General features: G+C 38.0%; 1 protein-coding gene across 3 annotated transcripts in view; it reads right to left on the minus strand.

The window, feature by feature from the left end:
• Window positions 1–2,045: 2,045 nt before the first annotated feature.
• SERTAD2 (SERTA domain containing 2) overlaps window positions 2,046–20,332 on the minus strand; it is a 167,831-nt gene continuing 149,544 nt past the window's right edge. For all 3 annotated transcript variants that reach the window (XM_070732554.1, XM_070732552.1, XM_070732553.1), the window contains exon 2: window positions 2,046–9,195. In XM_070732554.1, the coding sequence (XP_070588655.1) occupies window positions 8,241–9,191 (951 nt within the window). In that variant the 5' untranslated portion in view covers window positions 9,192–9,195 and the 3' untranslated portion in view covers window positions 2,046–8,240. The remainder of the gene's footprint in view (window positions 9,196–20,332) is intronic.

Consider the following 20,332-nt stretch of genomic DNA (forward strand, 5'->3'; position numbering starts at 1 on the left):
AAACATTCCATATGTGAGTGTGTGTATATGTAAACATTACAGGAGGAGTGTAATGTAATCAACCCACTTGTTTGTGAACAAATAGAATCCCAAATGCAAAAGTGTGAAAAGAGGGTAGGAGCATAATTCCAGATTGCCATGGACAATTTTTTGCCAGGCACAATGTCTTAAGAGAAGGTTTTGGAGGCCAATATACACTGCTCAAAAAAAATAAAGGGAACACTTAAACAACACAATATAACTCCAAGTCAATCCAACTTCTGTGAAATCAAATTGTCCACTTGGGAAGCAACACTGATTGACAATCAATTTCACATGCTGTTGTGCGCATTCAACTTTGTACAAAACAAAGTATTCAATGAGAATATTTCATTCATTCAGATCTAGGATGTGTTATTTGAGTGTTCCCTTTATTTTTTTGAGCAGTATGTTTTCCAACCTTGATGACTTGTGGCTGGAAATGACACTTCTTTCTGCACAATTACAAACAGAGCATCTCTCCATAATCAGCGTTGACAAGCTTACTTTTAGATTTTCTTACAGAGTTCTCCTAGAGTTAACTCGGGGAAAGAATTGCCTCAAATTTAGCCGGCCTCTATAAGACTATTATATTGTTTCACTAACTTCAGAGACCCTTTTTTCCTTTGCCCACCCCATTCTCTCCTAGACCAGTGGTGCAAGTTATTGCATGTGAAGGTGACTGAATCACAGCTTAATTTAGATTTCCTTAGCTTTCTGAATATTAACATAACTTGACACTCAAGAAAAATCTCAGCAAAAAGCCCAATGATCATTCCATGAAATTGTCATTTAACACTTGGAAATATCTTACCAATAGCGCAGAAGGAAATAAAGAGCCACGACTGACCCTTAGCCCTTCAGCATTCCATTTGGGGCCTGTAGGAAATGTCTCTGTAATGCCCATATTTCAGCAGCATGAATCCAGCTTATTTTGAGATTCTGCGGTAGTTTAGGATGGCAATGAAAAATGATTTTCCTTGGGGGAGGATCTTATTTCCCTCTTCTTCTTTAATTCCTCTGAAAAGACCATTCAGCAAGTTTGTTGGTAGACAAGGAGCAAGCAGCTTAAAAAAACAGATATAACTATTGCCTTGCTAAATGTCATTTTTAATTTGTCCTGATTTATATGATTAAATGGTCTAAGGAAAAAAGAAATTATATCCCCTAAGTATTCATCAAGAAATAAATGCAGCTGGGACTGGATGGTGGAGTGTCTGCCCCACTGGCATATGATCCCTTATCCCAGAGTGATGATCTATATCCGGGTGTCCAACCTTGGCAACTTTAAGACTTGTGGACTTCAACTCCCAGAATTCTGGGAATTGAAGTCCACAAGTTTTCTGGGAATTGGAAGTCCCCGAGTGATAAAGGAGCCAGTTCCCAATCTCTGATCTGGATCATCCTTCCAGGAATGTCAGAGTGACAGGAATCTTGAATAAAAGCCTCTCACTCTACCATCTTCTGGATGTAGAATTGAATTGGATGTAGAGCAGTGTTTCCCAACCGTGGCAACTTGAAGATATCTGGACTTCAATTCCCAGAATTCCCCAGCCAGCGCATGCTGGTTGGGGAATTCTGGGAGTTGAAGTCCAAATATCTTCAAGTTACCAAGGTTGGGAAACACTGCTGTAGAGAATGTTACATCTCATGTGGTAAGGAACAGCAGGTTAATACAGAAAGGAATAGCTGAAAAACAACACTGCACATTTGCTAATGGATCTTTGGCATACCATGGGAATATAGGATGAACAGATGTAACCCAATTTTCACCTTACCTGTTTTCATCAACAGTTGAATATGTATAGTATCATCTTTGAATGCCAACACAAGAGTTGTGGGGTTCCACCTCCCCCTTTTCTCAAATTGAAAAAAACAGGTACCAGATGTGACTGGGTCTATTCCTTTCCCCCAAAAAATCCAGAACACTTGCCCTTCACTTTCATTCACACTTCTCTATTGTGGGCAATTTGGAGTGGAGGACTGCTATTTAAACACACACACACACTGAAGCAAGACAACTGGGCTTCTTTTTAAACTGTTTATTGTATAATATAAAACTACAAAAGTAAGACTGCTCATTTCCATGTAATTTGCCCATTTTTATTATTATTACAGCCCATACCTACAAGTGAATACAGTAATCTGGTTTCAGATGTATATGTCTGTAATATTGCATAGAAAAGGCACAGCTCTAAGGTCTGTTGCGGGATAGGAATGGGGGCAGAGGGAGAAAATATCAGCATTTTGGACAAAACAAGCCTTGTTTTAAAACAACCATGCACCAAATATATCCTTCTTTTTATATCTTTCTCTTCCCCCTCCCCTGAAATCTCTGCTTTTAAGAGAGTCTTGTGTGTTATTTCAATGTTCAGCATCTGCAAGGTTTTAACTTAACAAAAAACAAAACAGCTCAATATTAGCATTAGAATTATTTTCAACATTAAAAAAAAGACTATAAATGAGTGGATGCCCCCCCCAAAATAATTCAGACACATTATAAATGTATTAATAAAAGCAAGGTCTTGGGTTTCCTTTTTCTAACAATCACAATTACATTCTAGAGCCAATGAGCCATTTTAGGAGGGTGTACGTCCATTTGCTATCGAACTGTAAACTTTAGATTCACAAGTCAAGACATTGTGGCAGGGTTGGGGGGGGGAAATCACATGGTACAATTTATTCTCATTCCTGGCCTCGCTGAAAAAGCAGCCTTAATTCTGTCTCTCACTGTAAAGCAGAGCAACTAGCAGGAAGAGTAATGTTGGTGGCAACAGTTTCCATGTGCGAGAAGTCTCTCTCCTGCAAGTAACCGAGAGGAACAGGGATTTCGGGGCACTTTTTCCTTGGCACGGTCTACAAAGTGCCCACAATTGTGTCCAAGAATCCTAAACATTGCCTGCTTAGATTTGGCTCTCTGGACCTTCACCTTGTTTCCCAGCACAGTTGCTCTGAAGAAGGGTGGGAGATGTGAATCTGGGACTTTTGAGTCACAGTTCATTCAGTCTATCAAATACCCTTCACTCCACCCGAGACTAAAATGACTCCCCTCATAGAATGCTTCATACTGCAGCATTTTTGCCCAGGGTCTTAAAAGTCTCTGCGCTTGTCTAGAAACACTTCCCTAGGAAGGGTGGAGGCTATAAGATCAGATTTGCCTCTCTGTCTTAAAAAGTGGAAACAAGGATCTATTCCTATTGAAACCAACAGGGAAGCCTTCCTCAAAACATATTAGCTTTCACCTTATTAATCCTTGGAAATTTGTTATAAACATTTGCACCAACTATCTGCACATTCGAAGTTGCAAAACCCAGCAGAAATGTGAATGCAAATGTTTTTAGTTGATTTTCAATCAGATTAACATATTCTTTCGTATATTTTGTCCCATATTCACTTCTACCATGTTTCTCCTAGAGGCTTCCTGGTTCAATTTCATATAATGTTAGGACAGTTAATCTGAAAGCTATATAATAGCTAGCAGATAAAGGAGTTACTGCAAATTTTGAGCTACAGCTAGCTCTACTTAGACCTAAAGATCAACTTTGTCATGGAATTCCACACTTTCCTTCTCCCACTACTGTTTTCTCCACTGCTTTTTTTCCCCTCCCGAGAAGTCTCATCAGGAGATGCTACTAGATACAGGTGTATTCAGTATACAATAGTGCACTGTACATTTGCCATAGTTGATCTACAACAGATCACTTTCAACAGTGCTCTTTAAACAACTACTTATGCATAATCATTTCAAGCAATATAGGGGCAAGTTATAAATATGGATTTTTGAAACAGGTTGTGTTATGCCACTTTACACACTCTCTCTCTGCAGAAGAAAAGGCACACATGTGTAAAGTAATGGATTTTGGCACCCCCTCCCCCCACTTAAATTTTCCTGGTTTTAAGTACTAGCAGCTCAAACTGAAACTTGGGGGTTGGCGGAGAGAGATTGCTATGATGTGAAGCTCAGGTTGCCAAAGCAATTGAACTCTTCTTCGGTGGCGGGGAAGCTGTTGTCACCTTCCATTGCAAGAAGCCAGCTTGCTCTGCCCATTCTCTCAAGGATGAATCTTGTGGTGCACTTCTGTGCAACTTTGAAGGAAGAGGGATCTTAAACACTCTTCCTTTATTCGTCAACAAACATATACTTTAGGCTGACATGCATCCAGCTATCAGTGAGAGACTATATAACTTTAGGCCTTGTAAGACTAAAATTCTGTACAGGTTTATTCAGGAGTAAGTTTAATTAAACTCAGTGGGACTTACTCCTGAGTAGACATTATGCAACAAAGTCTCACTGAAACCAAAGCTGTATATTGGCTGTTTGAACTTGGATCTGGCCCATTTGAAATACTTAGAGATACCCAAAGTTTGATTTGTATAACCAAGTTTATAATTCTTTTTTTTTTCATTTTCTTTTTCACATCCTATAGAATCAAAGTGACTCTCAGTAGAGAAAAGCAGGAGAGGCGGGAGAGATCTCTGATGAATGACATGTATTCTGAACAGAACCCAGATAATAATCTCCAAATCTAACTTTCAGTTCCCTCTTGTATGGATTTCACATTCCTACAAGAGAATACATTCCTAACCATACATTCTGTACATGTTACAATCCAGATGTTGTTAGCTTCACAATAAAATAAATATATTTACAAAAGAAAAATAAAATGGAATAAATAACTTATGAAAAACAAAATGGGAAAAAAATCACTTCAAATTCAAACAGCTCTTTTTAATTCTGCTCTCTGCTTGTCACTTCATTGCACGTTTTGTGTCATTTAAAATGTCTTAAAAGCATTCAAGATGGAATTTGGAGAGTGGGGAAAAGAGGAATTTGTAGTCTGGTAAGTTCTGATCCTTTAAGGGAGGAGGGTATGTTACAGAGACAGAAGTATTTAAATTGGTATTTCTGTGAGGCCACTCATCATACTGGGGTGTCTAATTCTTTGGGGTGGATGCGCTATCTGTCACAATCATACTCATTTGCATCACAAAATGTTGCAATCAGGACTGGTTTTCTGCTCAACATTTCAAATGACTTTGCTTTGTATGGCAAGGTTAGGATTTGGAAAACAAGCCTACTGTTCCTCTCTAAAATGGTGTTAATTTGAACTTCTGCCCAACATGTGGTACTTGTTTACATACTCCATTACCTCGTCCAAAAAGGAAAGTATTGTTTCTGGATTACGTGTAAAACCAGATTTTAACAATGGTAAACCTTGTTTGTTTACTTTTTTCCTTGACATTTTAATTTTAATCTAAACCTAGAATGTTCTAGCATAGGGTTGGGATGCTGCCGTCCTGATTAAAACTAAATTGAGTGTTTTCTAGCATTGCACGTATCTGCATCCAAGATTATCCTACTTGGCCCGTAACACATTAGCAAGCATCTTATTTCATTTTTTCCACCATATCTGGCTACCCCTATCTAGTGTTGCAAAGATCTAGGCAACCAAATGGTGGAAGCAAAGATAATATTTGGCATGTGTTTGCTACCATTTAGTGGTCTTTTGGATTTCTATAGCCCAGATTTGAAATACCTAATCTTCTCAAATCTACAAATTCCTAATCTGAAACTGTAATTTGGTGTAATTTTATACAATACCAGCCACATTTTAAGTGATTATCAGACTAACAAAAGAGAAGAGATATTTGTTCAGGGCATTTTGTAATTTAAATAGGTTTTTGTAAGTTCTAATTAATTATTTTTAATATGCCAGCTCTTTTTTTCCTCCCCACAACAGGAAGAATTGGGAAAATATGCTCACTTATAAAGATGAGCAACTTCACATTATACCTATACTGGCATTTAAATGAAATAATTTTTTCAAGAAAGATAGCAATATATGATTAACGTATTAGAATGCAGTTGATAATTTGGCATGGAATATTTAGTATGCAACTCTCTAATTACCCGGATAGTTTGGACAAAACTTTTGTGTGCATTATATATAATAAATTACATGTATTTTAAATAAATATATATGGCCCATTCTAAAGTGCCAGTTTATAAAGCTGCCATTTTAAAGGCAGAAAAAAAATCCAATTTTTAGAAATCCATGACAAGAAGTAAGCAGAACCAACTGAATATTGCCAAATTACATAAACATAATTTAAATTTTCTTAAATAAATATAAACGTTATTCCTAAAGAAGCCATATGCATATCAACAGTATAGTTTGTAACCTGCACTCAATTAAGTACCATTTAAAATTAATATGCCATAGCAATCTCGGCAACAGGCATGAAAACATTGCAAGTTTTCTTTAACACAAATGTACATCACAATGAACAGAGAGAGAAAAATTGCAACAGGTGCAGAAATGAGACGACTTAAGTGGGGAGGAAACATGCACAGAAGATTGCAGTTTCAATACATTGTCAAACAGGCCATATAAAGTATAAAGCAAGGGACAGGGTGGAATCAAGAAACCAACCTCTCCCCCCAAAATATACCAAGTGTTCAAAGCACAACTAGCTCCAGTTTTAAGAGCAATGGATACTTGAGTGAGTCCATCCAGTGCTGATAAGAGATGATTTCACTGCAGTAATACTGAAGTTAGATTTTTTTTTCTCAGCACTAGCCAACAGAGAGAAAAAGAAATATTAATGTTCCAAGCAAAGGGCAAGAATCATCACAAGAATGATTGGAAGAAATAAGGTACATTAGAATTATACTGTCACAGAGACAAAAGGGCCTTTTTCCACTCCTGATCCTAAACTCAGTTTCTTGGAAGGAATCTTCACTGATTTCAACGCAAATTACTTTCAGGCTTTAAACAAAATAAAAACCCAAAACAATTAAACAAAACAATCTGATACAGCCACAACATGCTTCTCCTCAAAAGTGGTAAGTGCCTCAATTGTGAGGCTCGAAAATTAGATGCCATTACTATGGCAATACTTCAAGACAGAGTAAAGTATACCCAAAGCTCAGCCATTTCTACTGTTTGAATCTGAACGTGGCACTCTATCAATGGTGCATTCGGTCAACTGCATTTATAGAAAAGAGAGATATTTTTCAGGAACACAACTTTCTCACCAGGAAAGCCGTAAAATATGAGAAGGTTGAGCTCAACTTAAGGACACTCTACTCTGTCAGATGAAGGATGGAATTTGTTTTGCAAATTTTTAAAAAAGCTTGGTTTGAAGAAATATATTTTTATTTTTTTGATCCTTTTGGAGTGAGGGAAGGGAGAACAAGGGAGTTTCATCAGAATAAAGTTTCACAGCTATTTCTTGCCAACTGTTTGACATCAGTGTTGGAATATACATGGCTCTAAGATTTTTGTTAATCACAGTAGTAGGCAGCAGGGAGTAAATATCTGTGAAACTTTTAAGGGAAGAGCCCTTGGTCTTTTCCTTCAAGCATGGTGTCTGGATTCAGGGAGGCCAGCTGCAGACTGATTTGATCCAAACTTCTCTTTGCACCATTATATGCATATAAAACACTACAAGTCTGTATAAAACTACAAGCAGTTCTTGTACATTAGAAGGTATATGCAGGAATGGGGTGAGCAAATCCTACCAAAATAACTATTTCCTTTTTTGTTGTGTATGTGAATACAAACAGCATTTTGTTTTGTTTCTTTTTCTTTTTCTAAGAAAAAAACCCAATATCATAAATTGCAGAATCTATACAAAAATATAAAATAAATTTGGGTAGCAGTTTCTAAAGAGCCATGTAAATGCAACATTTAAAGAGGAATCATTAATACCTCTAAAAAGGCTGGATTGCTAAGTCAACCTAGACAGTGCTAAAATGCCAAAAAGGTACTGCAATTATCTAAATAATATTTTTAACCTCTTGCAATAAAACCTATAGAAAAAATAGACAAATATGCACATGCAATTTACAGCTTTTTCCCAACATAATCCTTGTGCTTAGCTTTTACATTTTTTTTTGTCAAACATATTTATGTTTTACAATATGCATTTTCTTCCTATATTAGGATTTCAGGTCTCCCTTGAGGATCCACTTTCAGAAATACATTAAAAGTGGTCGTACATGAATGAAGGCACTCCAACTCTGCTTGAAGCAAAAACAAGTATGATCCTTAAAAAAAAAAAGGACAAGCAAAGACGCATGCACAGTGGTGTGTGTATTTGCGTGCGTGCATATATGTGTGTGTCTATGTGTTTCTTGGTAGGTTTGGAAGGAGAGGGGGCCTTGTGAAAATACTACCAAGGGTTTATACTGGTGCGTTTAAAAAGTTGCTGTCGATCTATGACCCAACAAGCACCTCCATAATGTGATCCAGTTCTGTAAGGTCCATTTTGAAAGGCTGATTGGGGGTTACTGGCTGGGTACTGTAGGGCGCCAGTGTTTTGAGGAGGTCATCTGCGGAGACAGGAGCCATTTTTGAGGCAGCCCCTGTAGAGGATGTGCAAGGGTCAAAATCATACATGGACGTATCAATGTCTGCAAAGAGAATATCATCCAGGGTTAAGTCTGTAAGAAAACCTGTAGAAGTTGTGATCTCAAAATTGCCAGGTAATGAGTCCATGAGTTTAGGCTCACTCATTCTGTTCTCCTGTATACCCTCAGGCTTTTGAATGCTGGAATTCTCCTTAGAGTTATCTGGTGCAGTTGTATCTGCTGCTGCTGTAGTTACTACTGCCTCAGCGGAGGTAGGTGTTGGACAGAGCTCCTCAATTTCATCCAAGGCTGAGGAGAAGCTGTCCTTTACTGGTTGGATCGTTGGAGGTGGTAATTTTGGAGGACCATCTAGTGAGATAGTCTGGGAAGTGCAAAAAGTGTCATCCTCAAGCAGAGAGGCAGGGGTGAGGCAAGACTCCAGTGGCGTAGGGCTTGCTAAGTCAGTGGGGTGGACTGGCGGAGAGGCCAGATGGCTAAAGGCAGGCTGAGCTTCTCGAAAGCTGTCTCCAAGAGGATCTGTAGGCTGTGATGGGGTGAGGAACATAGGCCTCAAGCTGCCTTCCTGTTTGAGCTCCTCTTGGATCCGCCTCAACATGTTATTAATTAAAACGGTCTTTTGCAAGCTCGGCTCTGTTAAGGGCCTGTGGTTATAAAGTTTCATAAGGGAAATGTTGAAGATAGTCTGGCGCTGTAAGGTGTAAGACACCTTAGATGGACCATCGGTAGGAGACACCACTTTGCCTTCCAGCCCATCTTCATGCTCGTCAAACTTCCGTTTTCCTCCTTTCCCCAACATATATCTGAAAAGAAAAGAAAAGAAATGTTGACTAGGATAGAACAAACCATCAATATTGTAGCCACTCTAGTTCGGTCTATTCCAACCGGAAGCCCTTGAGATGTGTTTAGATATTTTTCGCTGTGAGCTGTAGTCCCAACATATTGGAGAGAGACAGATATAGGAAGCTGGCTCACAATCATTTTAAGAAGACCAAAGAAACAAACCCAAGTATTGTCAATCTATTTACCTTGCCTTCAAAAAAAGTCAGCCAACTATTTAATCAACCTGTCAATTGCAACCAAATAGTGAATTGGAAACTGAACCAAGACTGCAATCTCAGAAAAAACTGGTTGATGATAAGAGATAGATGCAAAAGTAAATAATTAACAGAGTAACAGTAATCCTGCACATTGTTATCTCAGACCAGTCCTAAGACTTTAGATTCCAATTCACCAGGAATAGAAAGAGCAGGATGTGGATCTAAGAGATTCCTATTCTAAAGCATAGTGCATAAAAAAAGATCACGTGGCCAGGTATGGATAACTCACCACTGCATTTCAGATCCCTTTGCCACCAAGCAATTTAACAAAAGCAATAGATCTTTTTCCTGAAAGCCTGCCAAGCAGGAAGAAATAGGAATCTATAAGAGGTATGTAGAGAAGAAGGTGTAAATGGGATGTCAAAGAAAAACAAAAATGTATAGATGCTTTCTTTTTTTGGCTTTAGTATAAAGATTCATTGTTTTTTTTATTTAGATTACAGTCTATTCTTGGCTTTTGAAAGATGCATTAAAAGCTGCACTTAAAACCACAAATAGGGACAGGGCAAAAAATAAACTTGGTTTCCTAGGAAGAGTACTTCCTAACCCAGTTAATAATTATTCTCTTTAAATTAAATAATATTGAACATTAAAACATCGATTTGGCAACAGGTTTTGAAGATGACAATATTTTCAAGGGCTACTTATAGCTTTAGGGCTCCTTCTCTACCATTTGCTTTAGCTTCTCCTTCCTTAGTACTGTACTACATCTTCCCTCTCCCCAATAAATTACCTCGAAGGAATAGAAAAGACACAACCATCAATCCAGGAAGTCCCTAAACATAATAGAAACAGCACTAATATACCACTTCAGGTGTTTTACGCGCCTAAAACACAATTTGAGTATTGCCCACAAGATCATATGCTGCAACGTCCTACCGGTCAATGGCTACTTCACCTTCAACCGCAACAACACAAGAGCACACAACAGATTCAAACTTAATACGAACCGCTCCAAACTTGACTAAAAAATATGATTTCAACAATCGAGTTATCAAAGCGTGGAACTCATTACCGGACTCAATTGTGTCAACCCCTAACCCCCAACATTTCTCCCTCAGACTCTCCACAATTGACCTCTCCAGGTTCCTAAGAGGCCAGTAAGGGGCGTACATAAGTGCACTGATGTGCCTTTCGTCCGCTGTCCAATTTTCTTTCCTTTCTCTCACTTATCATATATATTCTCTTCCTTTCATATATCCTCTCCTCTAAGTTCACTTTTACCCTTATATATATTACTACATGTCTTATTTTTCTTCCTATGTATTTGTGTTTTGGACAAATGAATGAATGAATAAATAAATAAATAAATACTGCTTTACAGCCCCCTCTAAGCAGTTTACAGAGTCAGCATATTGCCCCCAACAATCTGGGTCTTCATTTAACCAACCTCAGAAGCATAGAAGGCTGAGTTAGCCTTGAGCTGTGAAAATCGAACTGCTGGCAATGGGCTGAATTAGCCTGCAACACTGCATTTTAATCAGTGTGCCACTATGGCTCTAATACAATGGCATTCCAACTACTGTATCAGTTAGTGATGTCGATGTATTAATAAATAATTGCTAATTACAAATCACACTCCTGTGGCCCTCACAAGAGCAGGAATGCTCAAGAAGTTCAGATCTTCAAATGCAAATGAAATGTGAGAGTCCATCTGAACTGGTGGTTTTCTTGAATGTCACATGAGTGCAAGAGCAGGAAATGCCTTTCACATTATGGCCACATGTCAGAGCCAGCTACAGTGTGAATGTAAAAGAGCCCTGAAGGTTCCAGGCCTGGCCCATTCTCTATTCCTCCCATCAGTCTTTAACAAATTGCTCATATAAAATGAAGGAATTTTCCAGCTCTGAGCATTAGAGAGAGAATGCTGGACTAAACCTGGTTTCTATTAAGACAGCTGGAGTTTTTCTGTGATGATTTCCCCCCCCCCCCCCCCCCCCAGCCTGGGTCGGCTAAAACTGCATATCACTGTCCCATGATATTGAAGAAATCCCTATGCCCTTCCTTGGTCCATAACTTAAGGAGTGAAATACTGGGGAAACTGGCAAGGATGCCCTCTGCAACAACAGGACCTCAAAATCAATCCATGTGAACACCCATCACTAAATTAATTCTAAATATCAGTAGACATGCAGGTTATAACACTAGGAACTAATTGGGGATTTTAGGTTTTTCCTATGTAGCCCACAAAAGGAGGACTAAAAGTTAAAAGTTTACAGGGGCAAGAAACAGGTTCCTCAATCTGCTTTGTACCACAACACCCATAATCAGTAGGTGTTTAATAGTAGGTTTATAACAGATACATAATGTCTGACAACTTTAAAAGCTCATTGATTCTGAGTTTTATTGTTTTTCATCACCAAGCCAGGTAATACAGTGTTCCCTCGATTTTCGCGGGTTCGAACTTTGCGGAACGTCTATACCACGGTTTTTCAAAAATATTAATTAAAAAATACTTCACGGTTTTTTCCTCTATACCACGGTTTTTCCCGCCCGATGACGTCATATGTCATTGTCAAACTTTCGTCTGCCTTTAAAAAACATTTTTTAAAAATAAACTTTAATAAATAAACATGGTGAGTAATAATCTAAATGGTTGCTAAGGGAATGGGAAATGGTAATTTAGGGGTTTAAAGTGTTAAGGGAAGGCTTGGGATACTGTTCATAGCCAAAAATAGTGTATTTACTTCCGCATCTCTACTTCGCGGAAATTTGACTTTTGCGGGCAGTCTCGGAACGCATCCCCCGCGAAAATCGAGGGAACACTGTATTTTCAGTGCTAGAACTGGGGCTAACACCGCAGAATCAGTGAATCAATCTATAGCATTGCAACTACTCAACCTAATCAAATAAGCAAGATCTTAACACCCAGAATGATGGACCTTCCTATCCCCTGCTTGACTATATAATTTCAATTTGATATGCCAATATATCAGTAAATCAGAGGTACACCTAACAGACCACCAATCTTAGGACACATAGCGGAGATATGCAGCAGTCTTTAAAACTATAATACTCCCACGAATCCAGTTACGTATATGAGACTTTTGTCATACTAAAAAGGAACAACTAGAAAAGATACATGAACAATCAACATATTTAAAGGTATAATATTCACACGGGCAAAAGAAAACACCAACACCACACTATTCTTCCTGGATATCCTCATCAGCAGAGGCAATGGTGGTAAATTTGAAACCCAAGTCTATCATAAAACTACCCACACTAACCAAGTGATCCACCTCAAAAATGCAATCAGTGACAATGTTACCTAGCCAGATAATGAACACCTGCATAAGCTCAGAAAGCATCAAGGACGCCACAGTTCAACCCTGTGCTACAGACATTCTTTTTCATTGGAACTTAAAAGGCATATGACATGCATGATTCTGAAATACAGTGGTACCTCTACTTAAGAACTTAATTTGTTCCGTGACCAGGTTCTTAAGTAGAAACATTCTTACGTAGAAGCAATTTTTCCCTTAGGAATCAACCCATTAGGAAAGAAATAAAAGCTCGGAATTTGGGTGGGAGGAGGAGGAGGAAGAAGAGGAGGAGGACAGTCACTGCTGAAGGAAGAAAGTGAGGCGAGGGGAATCAAAAAAATCCAAAACTTTAAGGCTTAAAAATAAGAAAGAGGAACTTTGAGGCGGCGAGGAGGAGCATGCGCCTCCAATACACCTGGCGTGAAACTGCCTCCCATACACTGGCGGCTGCTGCTGCTACCTGCTGCCTCTTCCTTCCCATGCTGAAGGGCTTCCCTCTCCTCTCCTTCACTCACTTTGTAGTGGGTGCCTTTCCTTCACTGTGGTGACTCCTCGGCTGTCCAGAGCGAAGGGATCATTTCTTTTCTCTGGGCACTGGCAGAGTTTACTCCCTGTCAAAGTGCCCAGAGAAAGGAAAATGCTTCGTTCGCTCTGGACTGCCAAAGCCTGCTTAAGTGCCACCAAAAGGCTCCTCTGGCAGCCCAGGTGGCTAGGATTAAAGGGGGAATGGCAGGAAACTGGCCGGGCCTTCGTGCCGCTCTCAAATTTCCTGGGAATTTTTTCCGGGCTCTGGTTCTTAAGTAGAAAATGGTTCTTAAGAAGAGGCAAAAAAATCTTGAACGCCCGGTTCTTATATAGAAAAGTTCTTAAGTAGAGGCATTCTTAAGTAGAGGCACCACTGTACTTGCCTACCCGCCTAGCTGAACCCCGAGATGCTTTCCCATCTCAAATACAGCTGCCTATTTCATATATGGTGGAATGTTTCTTAAGCTCCAACTTTCACAGCTAGAAGCCCTGGGCTGTGGAGTTTTTAAAAAACTATCTTCAACTAAGTAAGGTACCTCAACCTTGGAACTGCAGCTGTAAAAGTTCTCTCTGGATTTATTCCAAAGTAGAAAATACAAGCACATGCAAAGCATTCTTTCAACTGCACAAACTCGCATGTAGAATAGAAATGAAAATAATTGTGAAAATGCTAAACTGATAAGAAATGCAAAACGTATATTGCAAGTAGAGGGAAAAATAACAAGAATGTTAACTGTAATGTTTTTAGCACTGACATGAAATTTGTTGAGAACTATCTATAGGTTTATTTTTGATTAAAAACTCCACACAAAGCAATTTATAAATTAAGCATGCAAGAAGCTGAATCAATGCAATTCAAGTAGCAAATGAAAAATAACATCCATTCCAAATATCTGGGGCCAACACAGACAGGTGTAGCACAGATTTTACTGCTTTGATGGAATATGAAAAAAAAAGTTCCCAAAATTTTAACTCTATAATTTAAGTGAATTTATGCAACATAATATTCCTAGAAATAAAAAAAAATAGTGTCAGTTATAGGTTTGGACTGCCTTGTTCTTTGTTTACTCAATAGAGTAAAAGCTTCACAGGTAGAGAACCAAGAATCTATTTTATAAACCTAAGGTATTATAGACTAGGACAGCATTAAGACACTACTAACTTTCATATAGTATTAGAATTTGTTTTCAAGGTAAAGGGGTCCCCATAGATTTTACCTTGCTAGTCATACCCAACTTTAGAGAGCAGTTCTTATCTCAATTTCTTAAGCCAAAGGGCCAGCAGGATATCATGTTGCAGCACAGACCATATGGCAAAATATGGGATGCTGTTATCTTTCTATATGGTTTTACTATAAATATACTGCTAAAAAAAAATAAAGGGAACACTCAAAGAACACATCCTAGATCTGAATGAATGAAATATTCTCATTGAATACTTCATTCTGTACAAAGTTGAATGTGCATAACAGCATGTGAAATTGATTGTCAATCAGTGTTGCTTCCTAAGTGGACAGTCTGATTTCGCAGAAGTTTGATTTACTTGGAGTTATATTGTGTTGTTTAAGTGTTCCCTTTATTTTTTTGAGCAGTGTAGTATTCCAACTTTATTCTGGGGCTGGGAATTCATCTACATTATAAATTTCTATTCTATGTGAACAAATCAGACCTTGCCATGATCAGTTAAAGATGTAGGATGTTACCTAGTTCTCACTGAGTCAATGATTGAATTACAGTACTTTGCTTATTTAATTAAAAGCGGGGGAAGGGCTGTATTATTTTGTGGAGCCTTATCCAGTGGGATGCAGGTGAGCAGTTATCTCAGTGACTGGAAAGGCCAAACTGGTGACAGTGAACACTGAATGGCTTGCAATGGGTAGATTAGATTAGATTGAAAAATGATGGACTAAAGGGCCTGTCTTCAAACCTGAGAGTTGTAAAACAGATGGATGGTATCACATTGATCATGTTTTTAGTCTGAGATAATGAGAATGTTTAGGCTGAAGTTGGAAGGATATTCTGACAGGATAATCTGTCGTTGTGGCTAAGCATATAATTCACAAGGTTGTTGTTACTGCAATGAAAAACTGGGGAAGGAAGTGTCCTTGATTTCTCAGAAGAAAATTGGAAAAAACCTAAGGAACAACTACAATATTTGATGGACTTGAAAAATATCATAGGTCTCCTGCAGAATGTTGTGTAAATATATGAGGATATAATAAATAAGGAACCAGTGTTTATTTAGCTTAGTGGCACAGAAAATCTTTTTGATTTCCATAACTCCCTGCTACTTACCCCAAACTTAATCAAATTCTTATTTAGGTCACAGAATGAACCATAATTTCAAAAATAATAAATACTTGTTATGCCCCAAATGATGCTTTCCTTCTCTTTCCCAAAGTATTCAGCTACTCATTCTTTTGCTTGTTTCCTGAATGTTTAGGACCATGCTTTAAAGCTGGAGCTATTTGCCACTAGCTTTTTGCAAAGTTTGAATTCATTTCTGGAGAAAAAAATAAAATGCATAAAGTTGTCTTCCCTCATGCATTACAAATGCTTTTTATAAGGAGTGAACAAAGTGAGTAAATATGAGCTGCTGGACCCACGATCAAAATCCACTTGAGCCGGAGAAAAGTTGTTGTAAAATGAAGAAATAACTTTCTTGTTTTTAAAAGAGGAAAATGGTTTTCTTACAATTTGCTCTCTGTCTCTTCACAGGGTCACAGTTAGTCAGGATGCCATAAATATAACACTACAATTTTAAAAATGGGCTCAGCCAACTAGCAAAAACAATTGATATGGAATTTGGTAAACTGACAGACTGTCTGACTAAAAATGTTTTTCATCAACTAGTAAAACACGGAGGAGGAATAACTCAACCTCATGGGACAATTAATTATGTAATGCAGTCATGACCACTGAGATGGTCCTTTCTTTTATCCCTGTGGAAAGTCTGGTTCTGGGGGGCATTTACGGGCTTAATTGTTGTTTATCTGTAAGGATTTTCTCCTGCCCTCCCTAGAGACTTCTCAGTGAGGCAGAGCCACATCTGACAATTATGGTGCAGAATTTGGACCACATATCAACCACCTGAGGAGAGATGATACAGGAGGCGAAGGCATCAATTTCCCTATTTTAAATGCACACACAAAAAAGGTTCAACTCCAACGTCTGTTCTCCTAATATCCAATGATAGTTTTTGAGGAAAGAAGTTAAGATAGAGAAGACATTTGGGGGGGGGGAAGCAGACCCTGAAAAATAGCCTGGGGGTGTGGGGGGTGGAAGGGCTTGTCACTCTATGGGCATCAGAAGGCCATGAAAACTAGTGTAGCATAGTGCTCAATGACTAATAAATAAGAGCCCCCAGGAGGCAACTTAGGGAAACTTTAAGTGAGACAGTCATAAAATAAAAAGGATGTTGTCTGTTGCATCTAAAACTTTGGCTAAAGTATATATAGGTCAGAAAGTGAAAATGTAGCTGTGGTTCAAGAGTCTATATAGAATTAGGAGAGAAATCTGGATAGATTTTTCTGGCACATTATATAAAACCAACTTCATTCTTTCTGGACATCACATGAGGTTCCTATGTACGCATCTTTTTGCCCTTTATGTCAGTATCCAAGAAGGAATACACAAAGATCACACAGCTTTACTTACTTCATTAAATATCAGTAATTCCAAAATTGAATTAATGAATCTTAATCCCTGAATATGACAACCTATTCCTTTATATGCTAATGTAGTACCTGAGGAGGAAAGTGGGTTTATTCTCAATTTGCAATTGTTTTTGTTAGTTTGTTTAATCTTTCCTGAGGCAGAAGTATGGAGAGAAAAATACTCAGATATAAAGGCAGATGGAAGGAATAACATCTTTGAAAGATACATATGTAGATAAGAACACTTAACATAAAAAATACTATAAAGTCTTCTCTTGTGACACCCTTGAACTAAAGACATACATATTTATAATGGCTTATGTGCCACTTCATGGAGCTGACTGGCTTACATACAGGAAAGTCAAGAGAGGAATTAAAAGTTCAGACTAGAGCAATTACATCATAATTAAAAACTTAAATGTATGAAAAATCATTAATGTGGCCTTTTATTCTTAGGAGAGCATATATATCCTTAAGTATTTTCTAATTAAGAGAAACAAAGGGCACTGTGGCACCCAGAACAACCAACAAATTTATTATGCCATACATTATTATGCCATAGAGCAGTGGGCTCATGTCCACTGCTTTAGATGCAATTAGTAGACTGCTTTTCAAATTCCACTACAATTAATTCACAAAGCAGCAAAAACTATAAATCTTCAGACAAATTGTCTGCAGGAAGGAAAAAAGGTTGCTGTGGACTATATTAAGAATAAAAAAACTGCCACACTATTAGGTTTACTGACTTCACAAGACCATATTTATCACATGCATAATTAGAATGAGATTTACATCTTTACTATTTAGTAAAAAAAAAAAAAAAAGAAATCTGGGATTAATGCAAAAACAATCTGAAAACTGCTTTTAGTCAATGATGTCACGGAATGTGCCTCTTTCTAAAAAAAAAAACCCACCTCACTTCTTTCCTGCCTTTATGGTGAATCAAAATGTGGCAGATTTAACAGAGGCCTCTAATGTATGATTTATTCCTTCCTTCCTTGTTCGAACAGCAAGAGATGCTCCCTTCCCCCAATGGAACACTTCTTCCTTTGGCTTTAAATGGGTCTACCGACAGCAAAAAACACAAAGCACACAAATGCTAAGAAACAATCCTGTTTGCATTGGTGTGAAAACTGGGTATGCTGAGAGAGAAAAATTAAAACATTCTGAATTTAAATGCTTGATAACAACAACAACTTGCATTTATTGACAATGATACAGAACGAATATTATACTATCACATAATATTGGGAGTGACACTGAATATATACTGCTCAAAAAAATAAAGGGAACACCTAAACAATACATTATAATTCAAAGTAAATCAAACTGCTGTATCAAACTGCTGTGAAATCAAACTGTCTACTTAGGAAGCAACACTGATTGACATTTCATTCATTCAGATCTAGGACATGTTATTTGAGTGTTCCCTTTATTTTTTTGAGCAGTATATATTCTGGTTAAGGGAGTGACACATTCTCTCACTAAAAAAAGTCGCCTTTGAAATGCTGGGGACCAGCTTTTCTTACAGAATCTCCTCATACCACAGCCACAAATCCCCAAGAAGCATTTTCAAGAGCCGCAGTATGGATCATGGAGGTAGTTTTCTGTGAGTTCACCTTAGCTATTGCTCTGAATTTTCACACTTCATAGATTATGCAGAGATTGTTTCATCATTAGAGAAACAAATTCTTTACAAAAAAACAATTTCTACATAGCCATTGAAGTAGATACACTAATGCAGGATGTCGGATCCAGCCTATGGGGTGCTTAAATCTGGACAGCAGGACCACCCTGGGAATAGAAAAGGACCAGCCCATGGTGCCTCTGCCAGTGAAAATAGGGCTTGTGAGGGCCGCATGTGGCCCTTCCGAGCTCCGTTTTCATAGGCGGAGAATTACAGGAGGCCATCGCAGCCAAAAATGAAGCTTGGGAGTTCATTTTCTCTGGGCCACCACAGTCACCAACACAAGCGATGTTGTTTTGGCCATGCCTACTCTGGGCACATCCATTCTGTCCCCATGAGATCAAGCACAACCGTGATGCAGCCCTCAATGAAATCGAGTTTGAAAGCCATGCTCTAATGCCACATGAACAGACATCTAATGCAGGTAGTTTTATAATGGCAGCTTTGCCCTACTTTTTAATTGAGCTGGTTTTTAAATAGGACATAAAAAGTGCAGTACAGTACTTGATAGTTAAAGAGTTATATTCCTCCTCCTCCCTCTGTCTCTCCCTTCATTTCTTTCTCTTGGAAGTTTTGATGGAAGGGAATCATGAACTTCTAATTTACAAGACTGTTTGCTTCAAACAATCTGTTTTTTATTAAAATAAAAAGATACCCTGCTGAAAATCATTCCTTTATCAAAACTGAGACAAAATAGAATAAAAAAGTGCTATGCTTCCTGACATACAGAAAATTATAGTAACTGCAACTTCAAATGTCGCTTAAAGAATTGTAGAGAAATAAGATATGAAGGTATCCAGAAAACACATTGAACAGGGAAATCTTAATTAATACTCCTCTGAATTGTCCTCCTTTTGGGAAATTAGTCAAAGCATGTCTAATGATCTTTTAGCCCAAATATTCCTTCAAATTCCTTTTCAGTGGAAAGGAAAATCTCAAAACTTTGGTTCTATCTTAAGAGATTTCTCGACTTTTTTTCCTTTGAACAGCAAAACTTCTGTTTCCTATCCTTTAATCATATCCTGATTTTAAAAGCTGTCACTCCATTTAAGTTTGTTAAATGTTCTTTCATCTGAGTTTGTGTTATTCCTATTGTCACACGGGGCAACTGTTCCTTCCTCTCCCTGTGGCATGTCTCCAGAGCGACTACTACTGTCAATGTACAGTAGTTTTCCTGGCAAGAAAAAACACTTTTAAAAAAACTTCCCAATGTATATTCCTGGAATTCTAATACTGTAGTCTTCTATTCAAGAACTAGCCAGTTCTGATCCTCATTAGATTCCAAGCCCAGATGACATCATCAAATCCAGCCAGCTGTGGAGATCCCTTCCAAATATTACAGGGTTAATTTGAGATACACATAGGGGGGCGGTGAAAGAAGAAAATGAAGAAGGAATCTTGAAAAGTACTGCTCCGTGAAGCAGAACTATTACAAACTTTAAATGAAATTTGCTAAAAATAAAAAACAAATGAGCTATTCTTGAGTAAAGTCATAGTACGTGTACAATAAAGGAGTGTACTGTAGAAAAAGAAATACAGCATAATCTCACAAAGCTCCAAAATTATTTATGGAGGAAAAAGTAAATATTGATAAATGCTGAACTGCATGAAAAGCTGATTTTTAACATGCTAGACAGAAACATTTACACCAAGACTTTAAAAAAAAATTACAGTGAAGCAAATTCAGAATAGGTGGTCCATTTGTGA

The sequence above is a fragment of the Erythrolamprus reginae genome, chromosome 1, assembly GCF_031021105.1.
Source record: "Erythrolamprus reginae isolate rEryReg1 chromosome 1, rEryReg1.hap1, whole genome shotgun sequence".
NCBI classification, from domain to species: Eukaryota; Metazoa; Chordata; class Lepidosauria; order Squamata; family Dipsadidae; genus Erythrolamprus; species Erythrolamprus reginae.